We start from the raw sequence: 17,974 nt of genomic DNA on the forward strand, positions 1-17,974 counted from the left end.
CTTCTTAGGGCTTCCTTCAGATGTAAATAGCTGGAATTTATTTCTCTTTAAATAGCACAATCTGTAATATCCTCAAAATATGCAAATATAGTTAATATATTGTGTTTACAGTGCTTATATTTTTACAATTCATAAGAAAAATGTGACATGATAGTATACTGTAATTATTTCAGGTTTTCATGTCTCAAAATCTAAAATTATGTCTAAGAAAGAAACAGAGCTAGGAGGTGGAGATAAGTTTTTGTTATGAAATGCATTTCAATGTTTAGAGTGTAATTTAGGGACTTTTTAGCGCTAGGTATGTCCTCTGTATGTTGACTATGTTCACCTTTCAACTTTAACATTCTTCATGTATGTGTGTACATCACCTTCTAGGCTTAAAAGAGGGGGAAAGAAAGCAGAAGTTCTGTTAACATTGCATGATAAATCCTGCATGATTCATCACTAGGATTAGAGTCTATGAAATGTAACTGAGGTGGGGTATGTTGGTTCTGCTTTCAAAATATTTTTTTTTTAAAAAGTATAATCATTACAAACCTTTATAGTACAGTCTATTGTAGTTTTTCTTTTCCTGATGGGATTATATTTGGGGTGGTTAATTTACTTTCTTTTAGAGTGAGAAAGGTTTCTGTTCAGAATGCTTTTATTATTGAATTAGTATACAGATAATCTCAGAGTTCACCTGTTCTTTCTGTGTGTTCCATCCATTTGCTACTAACACCCATTTCCTATTATGTACAGTAAATGGGAATGTCTGGGAGTCAGTTTGGGTTAATACAGAATGGTGCCTGCCTGTTGGATCAGTGAAGGAACTTTCCCATCTAGCTGTGCATTTGCTGAACATCTGATGCTCTTGATGTCTCTCTTATGTACACTTTCTTCTTAAGTAGTGCCTGCTGCTACTCATATGTTCCTGAGTGAATGCACCCATGTTCCAGAGATCTGGGAGAAGCACAGGATATGTAGGTGGTAGGGAGCTTCTCTGAAAAAACTCTGGGTATCTCGGGGACCCAGCACTTCAGGCATGTTTTGGTGCTGATCACATGCTAATTGCTAATGGGCTGAGTGAATTTGTGGCATGGCACTCACTTGTTGGGGTTTGTGTTTTGCTTTCACTAACTACATTGTCTGGCCAGTGGGTTTGTCACTGCGTATGTATTCCCTGTCCCTGTTATCCTCTACTGTGTTCGCCAATCCTGTGGCATCTTCTCCCAGCATTATCTCCTGTTCCATTTCAATTTTCTTCTCCTTTGGAACGGCCACCTTCTCTTGAATATGCTTCCCATCTCCTCTAAAAAATGCATCTTCCAGTTTAAGAAATATTAGTCTTGTAGAAGCCTACTTCAGGTGAAATACAGCAAGAGAACATAGTGTAAAATAAATTGTCAGGTGGTTGCAGTTGGAAAGTTGTGCTATAAAAGCAAAAACTCTGCCATGGAAGGCAACTGCTCCCTTTCTTTCCATTGTTGTTTCTGAGATCTGTAAATGCTGGGAGTGCTTCAGCTTACTGTAAATTCTTTGAATAGTGTAATTTTAGAATTGCCTACTTAAGTTAGTGTTCATCTGGTTTATGATCATGTGAATTAGCTTACAAGTAATTGTAATGTGAACATGTTTTAAACTAAAATTCTTCAAAATTGCCAAAATAGATGGATTTGTATAACATGTTCTCTTTTGCTATTCTTCTCCATTTTTTTCATATACAGAAGGCTTTACAAAAAGGACCCCTTTTTTTCTCCAATGTGTTACTGTGAATTGAAAAGTCAACATCAAATGTTTTGAAAAATTATAGTTATGTGGAAACAAACTTTAATGCAGGAGGACTTAAAGAGAAATTTTGTGTGCATTCTTCAAGATGGTATTTAAGGGGTAGGACCCTTAAGTTTACCTTTGTAAAACTTTTAAAACTATTTGGCTATATATAATGAATTTTTTTTAATCTGATCTGCTGTTTAAAAGCTTGTATAGTGTTTCAGTAGCAGGGAATAAACAAATTCCTTTTTAGAATGCAAAAAATGTAGTAGAGAAAGATACTGGCATTTGTAATAGAGAAAAAAAAGGTAATAGAGAAAAAAGTGGCATTTAAGAAACTATTTTTAAAAGATTTCTTTTTTTTTTTTTCTCTCTGCTTTGCATTGTACCAGGTTAATGTGAAATAATGCTTTGCATTGTACCAGATTAATGTAAAATAAACCTGAAATGGTAGAAATTTCCTTTCTGTTCAAGAATTAAAGTTTGTGTTAAAAAGGTATTTTCTTGGGGGCTTTGTACTATGTCGAGTTGTGACTGAGTAGTTGATGTATTTTGAATCTTCTTTGCAACTATTTAGAGGCTACAATACAGTTTTACTACTTAAATAGGAATGCTTTTTCATCTTCCCCAGATTGAAAGAAGGTACATCTTTCTAAAAGTGTAAGAAAAGCATTTTTCAAAAATAACTTCAAAGTCAATGACAGTTACACTTTTGTGCAAAAAAAAAAAAAAAAATTGAGGAGGAGGGAGATGTCTCCTGGATGGAGAATACGGTTTTTATACCTCCAATGCAGTGGGTACGACATATGAGTAACACTTTGCCAGATGTTACTGTAGGTACTAAAATTTCTCATGGGTTCAAGTGACGAGAAATCCACTGAGGCTGAATATATAAAATACAAATGCAGAATACATACATACAAATGGAATCTAGTTCAGAAAATCCATGAAACTAGTTGGAGACTAGAAAGATATTACAGGAAAAGTAGCATGTATTTGCCCCATTTTTATTCTTCTTGAAGATGTGCTCACTTTCAGAGACAGGCTAGATGTTAAATGGATGTTGGGTCTAACTCCGTATGGTTGCTTTTATGTTTGGGAGGCATGTTTGGTTCATGTAGTTACACATAAAGACCCTAAGACTCAGCAGTTTCAAAACACACCTTTATTTTACAGGTTTTAAAGGCTGAAGCGTATGATTACAGAGCGAGAACAACTTCTTAAGTTCCGAGCCTCCTCACTCAGTTCATTTAGGAAGAGACTAGCAGAGTGACCAACTTGCTGCTTTAAACCCCAGCTCACCCACTTTCCTTCCTGCCCAAAGTCTTCCTATATTGTATCCCCTCTTTTAAAAGGCTCATGTGTAACCACTGCCTTGCTGCTGACACCCATCTGTTTTTCCAGATTCCTGACACCTGAAAGTGAACCCAGCCAAAACTAGTTTGCTGAAGCCTCAGCAAGCCATTGTCCCAGGATCTCTCTATTTTAGTAACAGTCCATTAAGACTCAGTGAGTGATCATTGTCTGATATATGGCAGAGAGACAGTCCTGTAAACCTGTAGTTGCATATACAGATGTTCAGTGATAGGTGGTTTACTTACAGCTCTAATTGCCTTCTGGGGACTGCAGCAGCTGCTGGGTGGTGGTGCTTCGTGCCCATAGCACAAAGACAGGACAAGTGCTCTTCTGGCAACAGATAGTGAAGGGGGAATTCAGTTCAGTTTCACATGCTTAAGGTGACCTAACTTGAGACCTCCACAGAAATAGGCAATCATTCCCTTCTCTCCTTGGTTTTCCCTCCTCCACTGACTCTTACCCCCTCTCTTGCGTTATCTAATGATACAGTGTGGGAACTATTAGCAGAAGTCTAGCCTTGAGGAGGTTTGAAGGGTTTATTCTCTTTTCAATCACTGAGCTGATCTGGCTTGCCAGTAGCAGTTGGCATAGATATGCAGGTATTTAAAAAAAAAAAAAAAAAAAGTCTGGGCACTGTTTCAGACATAGCTTTTACCTCTGATCAGAAGCCTGGCTGTGGAGAGCTGCCTGTGCTGAGGTGGAGTCCTCTCCTTCATCTCCCACCTCTTGAGTCTGACCCGGCTGGTACTGTTGAATGTTCTTCCATGATATCTGAGGGTGGTGGTACTGCAAAATGTGTTTCAAAACAGCTCTTTCCAATCCATTTCTCTCTAGGTTTCAATAACTTGATCATCTGGAAATATTACTGGAGTGTTTTTAATCTCAACTCTTTTGCCACAACCCATTATAATTCTAGAAGAGCAAGACATTATTTAAGCAAAGCAGACTGATAAAAATGTCAGAGATGGCTTCCATCTCCTTTAGCTTTGTTCCCAGTTGTTTTAACTAACTGAGTATGAAATTATGTTATTAACGATACATTCAGAAATGGATCTTTGGGGGATAATCAGAAGTTTGGATTTGTGAATGTCAAGACAAAGTTGGTGGTCTGATGTAAACCACATGCAAACTGATTATGCAAACTGATACGGGGTTTGGTCTGACAGAGATGCTACAAGGTCAATAAATGTTTTTGTCAGGGTTCAAGCTGTTAATTTAAATGACACAAGGAAAAGTTAACTGGAGGAGTATAATTAGGAAAAAAAAGGACCAAAGATAAAACTTGATACAACCCACTCAGAAAATGAGAAGATTTATCCCCAGCCAAAGAACAGCTCTTCTAGAAGAATGACTGACTTCTTACAAGTTGACACTGGTAAAGATGCAGTCTTTGTTTTGTGAGCCGGGAAAAGGTCACTGCAGGGTTTGGAAGATTGTTTCAGTTAATTAATTTTTGTTTGCTGCCTTGTTTGTTTCTGAAAGAACAGATTAGGAAAAAATGGGAAAGAAAATAGGCTAGTATGGTAGTCTCTTCCCCCTGCCCCAAATCAAAGTGCAAGCTTGTTCTTTATCAGCAACATAGAAGTTCCTCCTCCTCCAAACTTGTATTAGGTAGCTACAAGGATAAAGCTAAATTCCATTCAAAAAATAATGGAGAAACTTGGAGAACAGTGAGCTGTATCATGTGTATGTTCTAAGAATAATGAAACACTAATTAACTTGTTTGTGTTGATGGTGAAATTCCTTTTTTAAAATAGTATCATTATGTGGTAGGCTTTAATTTTTTCTGCTGTGTAGCCGTGATCTGATGTTTGGATAAAAAACAACTGGCAGAAATAGACAGTAAGATATGGTTGATGGGTTAGAGGAAATTATAGGATCTAACTGATTTGATACCTGTTGTTCAGTTGAGGGAGTCTATGAGAGCTGGTAACTCTAGGATGCACACAGACAGTGTGTGCTCTGTAACTGCTTTCTTCAGATTGGATTACTGTGTGCATCTCCACTTGTGACCCTAAATATTTATTAGTAAGTATATTGTGTTTCTGTTCATCTAAAGGTAAATATACTAGACTTTTAAGTTCAGAGATATCTTCTTCAGGGACATATGATTTAGTGGAAAGTATCTTTTTTCTTTTAATATGCTTTAGCAGTTCATTGGATCGAATGAAAAGTCAAGGGACTGATGCCCAATATAAAGCTCAGAGTACTCTTAATTTCTGGCTGAAGAAGAATTTGAAAGTGCAGGCCATGTTTAAAAAAAACATCCTGCTTTGAGAAGTGTTGTGCATAGGAAAGATCTTTCTTGTTTATCACAAAGCATTGGTTTTGTTGGTATCCTGAGAACAATTTAGAGTAGATATCTTACCTATGAATTCTGAAGTTGAATGGGATACATATGGAAGAGAAGACATACGGAAAATGATACATATGGAAGCCTGGGAGCTCGGGTAGACTTCTGAGAATAATACAGCAGGTCCTCCCTGGAAGATGGCTTGTAACTGCCTCTTGCCACCGATCGACTCCTATTTTCTAGGTATGACTGGAACATGGGAGAGCAGCTCTAGATGCATGAGCAACCAGGTTTTGAATTGAGCAAGTGCTTGGTAAGTATGGTGTACTGTCACCCCGTGAGGGCCTCATCAACTAATTCAAAATCCGTGTTTTGGAGAGAGGCAGTGATAGATTTTTAAGACTCTGTAATCTATTGAATTGTTGGTGCAGTTAAACATTTAATATAGTATTTATTCAGTTATCTGATATAAAAAGAATTTGATTCACAGTAAAGTTGGGTTTGAGTGTTGTTTTCTAGGAGAATACATGGGTGTGGTGTAATTGTCACTTCTTTGCATCTCAGTTTTTATTTCCTTTCAGTTTTTACTTGAGTGTTTTTTTCTATTGTGTTTGACCCTATTCAGCCACATACAGTAGACTTTCTAATGACGCTAAAGCAATTTATGGCCTACTTATCCTTTCTTAGAGCTGTGTCTTTTGTTGGATATCCTAAACTAGATCATTTTGGTGCAAATAATCCTAATCTGTCTGTGTTTTTCTAGTCTCATCCATGACTGAGGCAGGATAAAAGCTGCTTGAATTTTTCTGAAATCTGTAAATATAGTGTATTTCTAGAGACATAAGGCTGCTATGCATTGATGTGGGTGAGTTATTTGGGTACAATTCAGATACTAAGACACAAAAATGTAGGGGTTTTTTATAAACAGCAGGTGTGACAGGAAAAAATAGTATAAAAAATTAATTGACACCTATTGATTACAGATGAGGTACTGCTTATCAGTTTTGAAGAAGGAGTAAGAATTTCTTTTGGAAGCAGTGTGTTTCCAAGGAAGTTCAAAGTGGACTGGACAGGTAAACAACTGCTATGAATTGCAGATTGCTGATATCTAACAAGGGGTCAGACCAAGTGATGCTAAAAGCTGCTCTGTGATAGTAATATTGCTTCGTAGAGAGATTTGGTCATTAATAAACAAGATAAGTTCTGTGATATAGTGATTATATCTATACTATTATCTGTTTAAGCACAGTAAAAGAATTGATCTTGATTATAATTTTTCTGATACAAATGCCAACACGTTGCTATTGGAGGAAAAGAAGCTTGTTAAGTTAGGTCCATACTCATAAATTCCACTGAAATAGAAAGCAGCAGTTAAAAATCAGAATTTGTGGTGCTACTGTAACCAAATATAGCAATGATACTTTTGGAACAAGACAGGAGGGAAAGCGAGCTAGTGGTGCGGTCACCTCTTGTTGCTGAGGATGGTGGGCAGCAGCATGGTTTTCCTCCTTCCTCCTACTTTTCTGCCTCCATGCTATTGTTACCTCTTCTCAAGCAGTGCAACTCAATCCCAAGTATTCACCTTGATAACACTTCCATGAATCACAACAAATGCTTGAAATCTTGCTACAGGAAAGCATCCTGAACACGGTGTTGTGAGCTAGTTGTGTGTACTCTTCTGCAGCTGCAACAAGATATTTTTCAAACTCAGCCTTCATTTTTGCACTATAGCATGCAGACTTCAAAGTAAAGGAGAGAAACACTTGTTCACAACGTACATAGTGAAATGAACATTTGATACACACTTTAAAAATACTTGTTGTTTTATTTATTTCCTGCTGAATATTTGTCCCATATTCATCCTGGAATTACAAGGCTCCAGGATTTTTTTTCTTTCTTTCTTTTTTTGGGGTTTGGTTTTGGGTTTTTGGGTGGGGTTTTTTTGGTAAATATGATATAGCATATGTTTCCCTATAAAGCTTTCTTCATGTTTCCTACTTTCCTCTTCTCAGTCACTGTTTACTTTCACTTAAACATTGCTCTGCCACCTCTCATATGACTTTCCTCTATATGGATATGGTAAAATACGAAGGCGTAGTTGCTTTTCATATGCTGCAAGTAGGAATTTTTCTTCTTCCATCTTTGCACTGTTAATGTTTAGGTGGCCACCTACGTACAAATATTTCTAGAACTTATTGCTGGCTTTTTTCAGAGGTTTCTTGGTACACAGGAGGACTAAGACTAACCAGATACTGTTATCTACACTGTTTCTTCTATGTTCCTGCATACCAAGAAGGAAAACAGATGTGATTCTAGTTACTGTGCTTCCCTGGTCAAGTTGCAGTAAAGGCTAGGGAAAGCCAGCTACGTGCAGAGTGCAGTGGTGTGTTGGAACATTGTGGAGTGTTGGCTTCATAAACATAAATGTGTTTATCATATAGGTACAGTATTCAGAATTGATAGTGCTGTTTACGTAGGGAGAATTATTTTCTCATCTCTGTGACATACAACTTTGATAGCTTTGGGAGTATTTGACAATTTTGAAGCAAAGACACATGTCTGTCCAAGATGCCTTTTGTACCAGCTTCATGAGGGAGAATCAGAAGCTGGATTTGCTGCTATCTGGAGGAGCTCTTGCATATTAAAGAATATAAAAGAGTCTTTTCAAACTGGTCCATAATTTACAAAAACACATATGCTGAAATCTGGATTAGACAGGTGAAAATTGAAGAGATGTCCCTGCCCTTTTCCTTAAAATCATTTGGCCATTTGTTTCTCAACTATTTTTTAATTATTTTTTTTTTTAACATCTCTAGCTGCATGGAATTCTCAGCTCTTGTGTTCTGCAAGAGGAAATCATAAATTCACCTCAGATCTCTTGTTGATATCAGCTGTCTTATAATCATCACTCAGATACTTCAGGAGAAATACTTACCTAGTTTTGCCAAATAATCCTAACTGGCTTTATTTAAACTTGGTGTTTTGTGTAGCTACTGGCTGATGATACTGCTCATAGGGGGAGCATTCCTATTTGGAAAGTGCTGCAGCATTTTTTTCCAAGAGAGAAAGATGAGAGTGAGAATCTTCTGGAATTTGCAAAGAAGCATAACCTTAAAAGTACCTGAGTTTTATCATGACTTGATTTTAATTTAAATGCCACCACAGAAACCTGTATTCTTATGTCAGTCTCTATTCAATTCTAAATGTTTAGAGGCAGAAGGTGGAGGCACAGCAGCAACTGACAGCGTGGGATGACATTTTGCAGAGCGCCTGAATAAGACATCCCTATGAGCTTGACTTAATTGTTTTTCAAATAATTTGATTTTTTCTACATTAGTCCAAAAATCATGCAGGAGAAAGTATTCTTGGTCCAATTGAATTTGTACAGTTCTGGTTCCAGTATTGAACATGGAACCTTCATTTTCCTCTGTAAATCAATCATAGATTCAGGAGAAAAGACAACTGCAGAGTATCTCAGCTGTCGAGGAAGGAGGACAAAGGAAATTATCTGTAGGCTGTTGCTAAAGAGGGCAAGGAGATCCCCTGTTGTGCGGAGTGGGATGCTGTGCAGGGTGCCCCCTGCCCAGGGCTCCTCCATGACTCATGAGACATGCCAGCCACCTGCCCCGTGTTGCACACGTTTTAATGCCATCCACCAAATTCTTAAAAGGGTTACAGTATATATTTCAAAAACAGTGAAATTGTGACTTTTTATGTCTATTTGGGTTTTGAACAACATGTTTAAAAGTGAGCATGACAGTGTGAGGGTGCATGAGAGGGTATTTGAGGGGCAGCTGGGTACTGGCTGTTCACTCATATTCAACCAACTGTACATTTTTCTTGAAACTTGCCCACTGACACAGGGCGTATGTGTACTATATACCACAACAGAATTTAGCACAGTGTTATTCTAATGCATTGTATTTGCTTCAAGTTTGTATTATTAAAGACTTTTTTTAAAAAAAGAAAAATGCTAGGCCTTTTTCTGTTATTTAGAGATGTGCACCTTAAAAATTCAAATGTCACACAGAAGCTGTAATTTTAACTCTTGATAGGTTGCATATGCAGGTAGATATACTTTGCTTGCCTGGCTTTTAAGTATTTTTTTTTCCTGCAAATTAAAAAAAAAACAAAACCAAACAAACACCAAAAAAACCAAACCCAAAAGCAGACCTAAACCAAAACCACTTTTGAGAAGTGTTAGGGAGCTTCAGGTAGCATTTCTACTTCTGTCTGAGTTAGTAACAACATTATTAAGAATTTAAATTCAAAGTAAGACTCTTCTGCAGTGAGAAAATATTTAAAGAAATATTCCCAGACACTGAAACCAATAGAAGATCTGTTTTACTTTACTTGAACTTAAAAAAAAAAAAAAATTGCAAACAGCAATGTTAAAATTCTACATTTTGTCTTTGTTAAATGTCTCTTGAAGGTCTAATTGACCAAATGTCTTTTTATTAGTTATTTGAATGATTTACAAAGACGTACTTCTAAAAGTGTATTGATACTTTGTATGTTTTAAAACTCAGTGAAATAATTCTGAAAGGCATTTTAAAAGAAGTCAGTTAAAATGCATATTCCAAGGATGTGTAAGTTTTTTATTTGGGTTTACATCCTGTGGACTGTGGGGCAGATATTTTTTCTTTGTTTCTTCAAATGACAGCTTGCACAGCTGCATGAACACAGTGACACTTTTTCTGTCTTTGGCTCCCTATTATCATCCGTTTAAGACATGGAATTAATTTGAACTCCACCATCTATGGATTTTTTAAAAAACAGCTAGGTCAAGCTGAAATTGCTAATTAGTTAAAAGCTGTTGGGAGACGGGTTGTGCTGTTGTTTGGTGCCTCCACTACCAATTAAGCCATGTTTCTCTGGAAGGCCACACTGAAACATGTTTATTTTAAATGTATATACAATACGTTGAACCTCTATTCAGCAAGAGATTTTTTAGGAGAGTCCCTCTCCTCACGTTTTAGGAGTTGGAGACTGCCATGCAGTCTTCTGACTAGTCTGAAGGGACCTCTTGGTTTCACTTAGGGAGTCTCCAGTGAGCTCAGTAAGCAGTGTTTAATGAACCGAATCAATTCACTGGCCACTTCTCTGCCCTGCCTTGTGCTTGCCACCATGCTGGTGACCTTCAGGTTCAGCGAGTACTTAAAGTTCATTATATCCCTAATGACTTTGCAAACTTGTTTCCAGATACTGTGAACTGGGACAAGGTTTGAAGGTAAATAGATGCCTCTCTGTTGCCGAGATAAATAATATTAAAATGTTATCTGCAGCATGTTTTGTTGTCTGCAGCTGACAAAGTTTAGGAAAGCCAATGTTTGAGTGTCTTCCAGATTCTTAAATTTTAAATTCACGAATAAGACTCAAGTTTGTATTACTGTCTTTAGAGGGAGGTGTCTCCTCTGTTTACTTTGTGTCTGTATATGCATTTGTTAATAGACTTACACACACAGCTGTAAAGCCTTTTTTGTTGGTTTGTTTGGTGTTTGGGTTTTTTTAAATTCAGAACATAGGCCAAGTTGCTAGTTAAAATTTTTAACTTCCAGTTCCTGAGCTTGGTTTTGGTGTGGACTGTTTGGCTTTTGTACAGTAATCTCAGAAGACGTTATTTATTGTCTCAGAGATACTGAGATTCCAACCTTTTATGAAAGGTATTAAAATGTATTTTGCATAAAATGATGGGAGAGAATCTTAGTTTCATGATAATTACAGAAAAAAAATATTTCATGTTTTTTTGAAGGTTGTTAATTTCAGTCTATAGTAGCTATTGAGGAATACACAGCAGTGATTCCTAAAAAGCAAATTTCAAATAAAAGTATTTTTTCCATCATAAAAAATGGTATCACAAAGCAAACTTGTTCTTCCAGTCTTACCCGGACTACATAATGCTTGTAAGGGCAAAAGTATCAGGAATGATTTTATTTTATTTTCCTGCTCTTATCTTTCCTAGTATTCCTGGGATACTTGCAATTCTCTATACTTAGACCACAAGACTGTTTAAAAGAGGTACCTTTAACTTGAAGATCAACACTTGAAAGCTTTAGCTCCGAAAATAAGCATGGTATGGATCAAGCTACTGTTTCCTTCTCATTTATTTACATTTTGAATAAGCACCTACCAGAACATTATATAAATTATCATTGGATTTTCTGAATTACTTTTCTGCAGCTGTCCGTTCAACATGGCCAGTTTGCAACAAGTGAATTACAAAAGACACAGATTTAAGTGCTATGCCAAAAGCTTTTATAAGTAGGTGATGGTGGAAGTCCTTTTTTTTTTTTTTTTTTTTTTTTATTACTTTACTGCTGCATCCAAGTGTGCAAAAAGCGCCTTTTTCTGGACATGGTATTAAAGAACATGGTTCTGGACATTTTATTACACAGCTCTGATTTCTTTGTCACTGCATACATGTAACTGTATCAGATATTAGCTGAGGAAGTGGAAGTTATGTTTACTTGCTTTAGAAAGATGAAATTTCAAGGTGAAGGTAACCTACTTAAAAGATAAAATAAAAGCAATTATTTGTGTTGGTTTTTTTTTTTTTTTCAAAACATGGATGACTTTTAAAATATGCATACATACCTACACACAATAATAGACTGTTCATGTAAAGAATTCAGTATATGGTACCAGAATAACTGTAATGTCAAATACACCAATATTTGAAGTCATACTATAAGCTTTAATTAACATTTAGGTTGAAGTGCAATTTGCTTGGAAAATAATTTTAAAAAAAAAAAAACAACCAACAAAACTTTCTGATTTTTAGGATTATTCTGGTACTTGTTTCTGCTCAGCTATGCCTTACAAACTCAGAGCATTGGTCTCTTGGTCTTGTTTGCCAAATCTGTTCCCTTTCTGTATGTGATGCATAGTCAAGTTACCTACACATCTGAAATGGTTGCTGTCCTTTCTCTTGGTAGTGCTAGATTTCCTAAGAAAAGCTACAGTCCTCTAGGCACCAGGGTGACTTCATGCACCATCTGAGCCCTGTCACTGCTTTGCTGAAGCTGTTTTACTGTAAATGAAGATAAGCAAATGCATAAAAGTTTTTCAGGACAGGGTCATCTGTTACTGAATGAATGATGAGGAAAGCAGAACAAACATGGATTTCATTACCAGGCTTAAAAGGTATCTTTAAAATAGTTGGATTTGGAATTTGGTTTAAACTGAGTATTGCTCTTTCATTATTGATTCATTTGAGGGGATCACTATTAATTGGGGGGGGGTGGGGGGGGTGGGGGGGGGATAGCAGAGGGGAGGCCTAGTTGGAGTGGTGGAAGGCAGGTTGGGAAAGGACCATTCTCACTCCCTGGAGAGGAATGTATTGCCTTTCATCTTTCTTCTGTTTCTCCTACCCCTTTAAATTCTGTGAACTCGGCACAGGTTCACCCATCCTTCCTTTGCTGACCCAGGAAAACTAAAGTCCTGTAAGCACGTGCAAAGGGGAACTCACATAACTACTTCTCCAGCCTTGCTAATCCCCTTAGCTCTGCTGATCTGATTTTGGTCTGTAATCAGCTTCGTTTTTGGAGTCTACTTTAAAGGATCATTTGACCATGAAGTTGTTCATGTATCTAAATAATAACTTTCTGGAATGCTACTGTAGCCTTTTGTTCATTCCCTACACTTTCTTACATATTACTCCTTATGTCTATAAGTTATTGACCCAGATGACCAACTACAACTACTTCAATGAGATACATATTTTCCTTACAAAAGCAGCTTCATTTTTCCCTATAGGTATTATGTGGAAACAGGTAAAAATCAGGGTTTTTAAACATCACTTTGTTCATGTCTATATTAAAAAAAAACAAAAAAAAAAACCCCAAACAGGTTGAAAGAACATGAATGTTGACTTGGGAATTTTTTATAAAGATATTTTAGTCAGTGGTTGATTTTAATTTTGAATCAACATTTTGACTTTATAAGAAAGTTAGTTTTCCCACTGGTGTTTTTGCCTGTTTAGCAGAAAACCTGCATAGCATTTATCTGGTCTGTAACCTGGAAGGCTGTGTTGCTGTTAAAACCGTAAAACTGGTGTGGTTGAGAAATTTTGTTACTTTGATTAATTTTTCATTGCTACAAAAGTTAAATCTTTAAGCTGGAGATAGATAAGAGTCACAGCAGCAGTCTTTTAAGAGGAACAGTATAAAACCAGCACTGCATACTGGCATCAGAGTTAGTGGTGGCAACTGATGATGCATATCCCAATAGTTATGGTTACACTTTTGGGAATTAATTTCCATTTTGTGATTTGTCAGTTCTTGCCTCTTCTTGACATAATTACAGAGATCTAATAACAAGTGCTATTTAAATCATACATTAAAAAATAGAAATGTACGAGAGTACTAGATGTTGAATTACTGAATAAAGATAAGGAAAATAGATCCTAGATCTGGAGTCTGTTGCTGTCAATTGGTAGTTGTTAAGCAGAAATACTTTAAAGCATTTGTATTAATTTTGGATTAATGTTGTGATAGGCTCCTGCATAATTTGTCATTCTGCAGTAGTGGGGTTAAGAAAGTACTTTTGATTTCATATACCTGTTACCAAATGGACAACTAGTTCTTCAGGTCTGATTATTTTCTGATTTTTTTTTTTTTTCAAATATATGGAAAGTGTAAATTAAGCTCTGCAAGGCAGGAGGTATGTTTGCAATTTTTTGCTTGTGTTGAGTCCTATCATGGCTCAAACATATGGGTTTGTTAGGGAAGTGGAAATGTTATGGTCAGAAGGTGTAAGACTGGTCTGTATTAATGTTTTAATTATTGTTCATTGTCTACTTAGAAACAGACTATATATAAAACTGTAGGTTCTCAGTAACTTTATTGGGTTATGGTTTAATACAATGAAATAACTTAATCCTTTTGTGACTTGGAATTGTTGGAATTGATCCATTTGACTTAATTGGAAATTCAGAAATAAATTCTACTGACTCTGGATTGTTGACTCCTCAGACAGTGGTACTTTAAGTAAGAAAACACTTAGTGGGGTTGGAATACTGTAAACCATGGCTTCCTTTCTTCCCCTTGCCTTTTTCCCCACCAAAAGCTGACTTTATGAGTACTTAGGAGCAGAGGTGATTCTGGTTTTATTAACTCTGTGAAGCTGCCTTAGAGACCAGGAGTCATAATTCTGACAAAGTATAGAAACATAATGTACATTTGGAAGTTCTAAGAAGAGTGGCTTAATATGGGGAGCTCGTGGGAATAGGTGGTTCAATCCCTGTTCACCTTGTGTTTGTTTTTGTTCACCATCTAACCATTTTCTTCTTTCAATTCTTGCAAATATGTGTCTAAACACGTCAGGAGTCTTTGTGGCAAACTGATGTATTAATGGGTAGTATGATGAAAAGACATGCAAGTTTTCAGGGATTGTAGACAGTCATGAGGTTTTTTACGTATACCCAATATAGTTGTTTCTATTACACAGAATCAACTAGATTGGAAAGGACCTTGAATATCACCTAGTCCAACCGTTAACCTCACACTGACAGTTCCCAACTACACCAGATCCCTCAGCGCTATGTCAACACGACTCTTAAACATCTCCAGGGATGGGGACTCCACCACCTCCCTGGGCAGCCCGTTCCGATGCCTAACAACCCCTTCTGTAAAGAAATGCTTCCTGACGTCTAGTCTAAACCTTCCCTGGCACAGCTTGAGGCCATTCCCTCTTGTCCTGTCACTTGTTACTTGGTTAAAGAGACTCATCCCCAGCTCTCTGCAACCTCCTTTCAGGGAGCCATAGAGGGCGATGAGGTTCAGCCTCCTCTTCTCCAGACTAAACACCCCCAGTTCCCTCAGCCGCTCCTCTCCTCGTATGACCTGTGCTCCAGACCCTGCACCAGCTTCGTTGCCCTTCTCTGGACACGCTCGAGTCATTCAATGTCCTTTTTGTAGTGAGGGGCCCAAAGCTGAACACAGGAATTGAGGTGCGGCCTCACCAGTGCTGAGTACAGGGGTCAGATCCCTTCCCTGTCCCTGCTGGCCACGCTATTGCTGACACAAGCCAGGATGCCATTGGCCTTCTTGGCCACCTGGGCACACTGCTGGCTCCTGTTCAGGCGTCTGTCAATCAACCCCCAGGTCCCTCTCTGACTGGCAGCTCTCCAGCCACTCCTCCCTAAGCCTGTAGCGCTGCTGGGGGTTGTTGTGGCCCAAGGGCAGCCCCCGGCATTTGGCCTTATTGAAACTCCTCCGGTTGGCCTCAGCCCATGGCTCCAGCCTGTCCAGGTCTCTCTGCAGAGCCTCCCTACCCTCGAGCAGATCAACACTCCCACCCAACTTGGTGTCATTAATTATTAATTGTACGTGTGCATGTATGTACCTATTGTATATGATACCCGGCTGCTGTTTTTTTTGCATCAGGTTTACTATGTTGCTTACAGTTTCTTTTTCTTCTTGTATTGGCAGGTATTTAATTAGTCAAGGAGCACATGTAGGAGCTGTAAATAGTGAAGGAGACACTCCATTAGATATTGCTGAAGAAGAGGCAATGGAAGAGCTGCTTCAGAATGAAGTAAATAGACAAGGTAATTTTGAATATGGAAGGGTGGTTTTGTTTATTGGACACTAAATATATTTTTGAAAACTTATGCTTAATTAGGTATTTTAAAGTCAATTTATTTTCTAAAGAGAATTGTCAGTACAACATACAGTGCTCAAGCTGTCTTCCAGGTGTTGTTACTCAGCCCAGCCTATTGTGAAGAAAGAGGTTAGAAGTATTGAACCCAGTTGTTGATTGGATTCCTGCATTCACTTAACAGAATTTAGGTGGTATTCAGTGCATCTGGGATATAGACTTCTATATCCCAGCTCTAGACTACATCTGAAGAGATTCCTGCCTTAGAGAGGAGAGAAATAGGCACGTCTGAGATGACTCAGATAGTTTTAGGATGGTGTGAATTCATCCCTAAGGTATTCTTTCTGTTGACTACAAGAAAACCTAGAATAACTAAAACAAGAGAAAACAACTATACTGTATCCCATAAATCACCCTTTGTGTTTAGTTCTGAACTTTGAATGCTCTTCTACAATGCCAAGTGTCTGAAACTATTCTTTGGGAGAAGGAATTTTAGGTTGCACTTGTTTTAGGCCTGAGAACCTATCATGAACCTTTAAGCTCCTCCCAGTTTTGTGTACACTTCTGAGAGCACTATATAGGTGAGCATTCATGCAACAGTTAGATAGATAGGTATCGAGTTTTACCCTAAACATATATATTACCTCAATATATACTCTAAATTTATGCACCTTGCTGCTATATAAATTGCTAGTACTGGCAGTGATGTCTTTGTAAGAGAAATTAGCCTTTGAAAAAAGCATATTGTTTCACTTTTTCCTGCTTTTTTTCCTTTCCTTACACTGCTGTTTTCCATGTTCCAGTCTTCAGGTGGGTTTTCCAGTGAGAGGTCTTTGAAAGTTTCTGGGGTTTCCATTCCACAGAGGAAAGAATATTCAGTTGCAGACTGACTGTCTTGAGTCCAGTAGAAATGCATTGCTATCCCAGAACTCCCAGTACAAGAACTGGGGTGATGTGGTCAGAGTTACATTATGTGTTGAAAGAAGATGATATTCAGAGTGAAGATGGAGCCTTTGTGGGGGGTGTGCTAGGGTACTACATTTCCATTACTTCTATACCCCATCTACCTCTCGAAAGGGTTCTTCCTCCTTGAAAATGTTACTTATTTTGTAGTGTTGAATTTATATCTGACAGATTTACATAATTGCTTCAGGCTTTGCCCTGATTTAATTCCCTTTTCATGCCCAAAGCAAATGGTAAAAAGAAAGTAGATGACATGATATGCAGGGAAATAGATACCTGCCGATATACAGAAGTAGACTGTAGGTTTGACAAAGGCTTTGATTCAATTATTTGGTAGTGTTGATGGAATTTTGATTAACCATTCTTACAGTTAGCACACAAAGAATCTCAGATTAGGTAGTTGTGAATATTTTTTTTTGTCTGTGCTACCATTTTGACTATTTTAATTAGTTAGGGAAAAATAAAGTTGTTGTCTTTTCTAGCAGTACTGTCAATCTTTGCTGGAGGGTTGTTTCTGGAATGTGCCCCAGCCTAAATTCTTTAAGGTTGTTTTTGAAACATTTGTCTTTACTGATGTGCTATACACACTTCGTAAAATTGATGTTACTTGGGGAACTCGTCTTTCAAAATCTCTTATTTATATGTTACTGCTTGGGGATTTTGTGTACATTTTTACAATGCAGAGATTCAAGATTACATGCTAATTTTTATTCTTATGCAGGTTTAATTATTTTGAACAGCCCAGTAGTAAAATTAACATTGGCAACCCAAACTAAATGCCACAGTTCATTGAAAATTTCAGTGTGGTTTGCATATTTTGTATTTAAAGTTTACAGTAAACTATCTATGGTACTGTCTTTATAAGTCTAAGAATGTTGATGTTTCCACACTGCAGCTGTTAGCTTCTAAAGGGATAATTCAGGTTGTTTTAAAATACTAAATTTCACTTGCTATGGAAAACCTATTTTCCAAGCATTCCTCTTACATTTTTATGTCAGTTGGCTTGCTGAC

The 17,974-nt window shown here is 37.4% G+C and overlaps 1 protein-coding gene across 4 annotated transcripts in view; it reads left to right on the forward strand.

Annotated features, from left to right (window-relative positions):
* PPP1R12A (protein phosphatase 1 regulatory subunit 12A) overlaps positions 1 to 17,974 on the forward strand; it is a 122,562-nt gene that overhangs the window by 48,747 nt on the left and 55,841 nt on the right. For all 4 annotated transcript variants that reach the window (XM_074902812.1, XM_074902810.1, XM_074902811.1 and 1 more), the window contains exon 3: positions 15,832 to 15,950. In XM_074902812.1, the coding sequence (XP_074758913.1) occupies positions 15,832 to 15,950 (119 nt within the window). The remainder of the gene's footprint in view (positions 1 to 15,831; positions 15,951 to 17,974) is intronic.

The sequence above is a fragment of the Athene noctua genome, chromosome 3 (genome assembly GCF_965140245.1).
Source record: "Athene noctua chromosome 3, bAthNoc1.hap1.1, whole genome shotgun sequence".
Classification (NCBI taxonomy): Eukaryota; Metazoa; Chordata; class Aves; order Strigiformes; family Strigidae; genus Athene; species Athene noctua.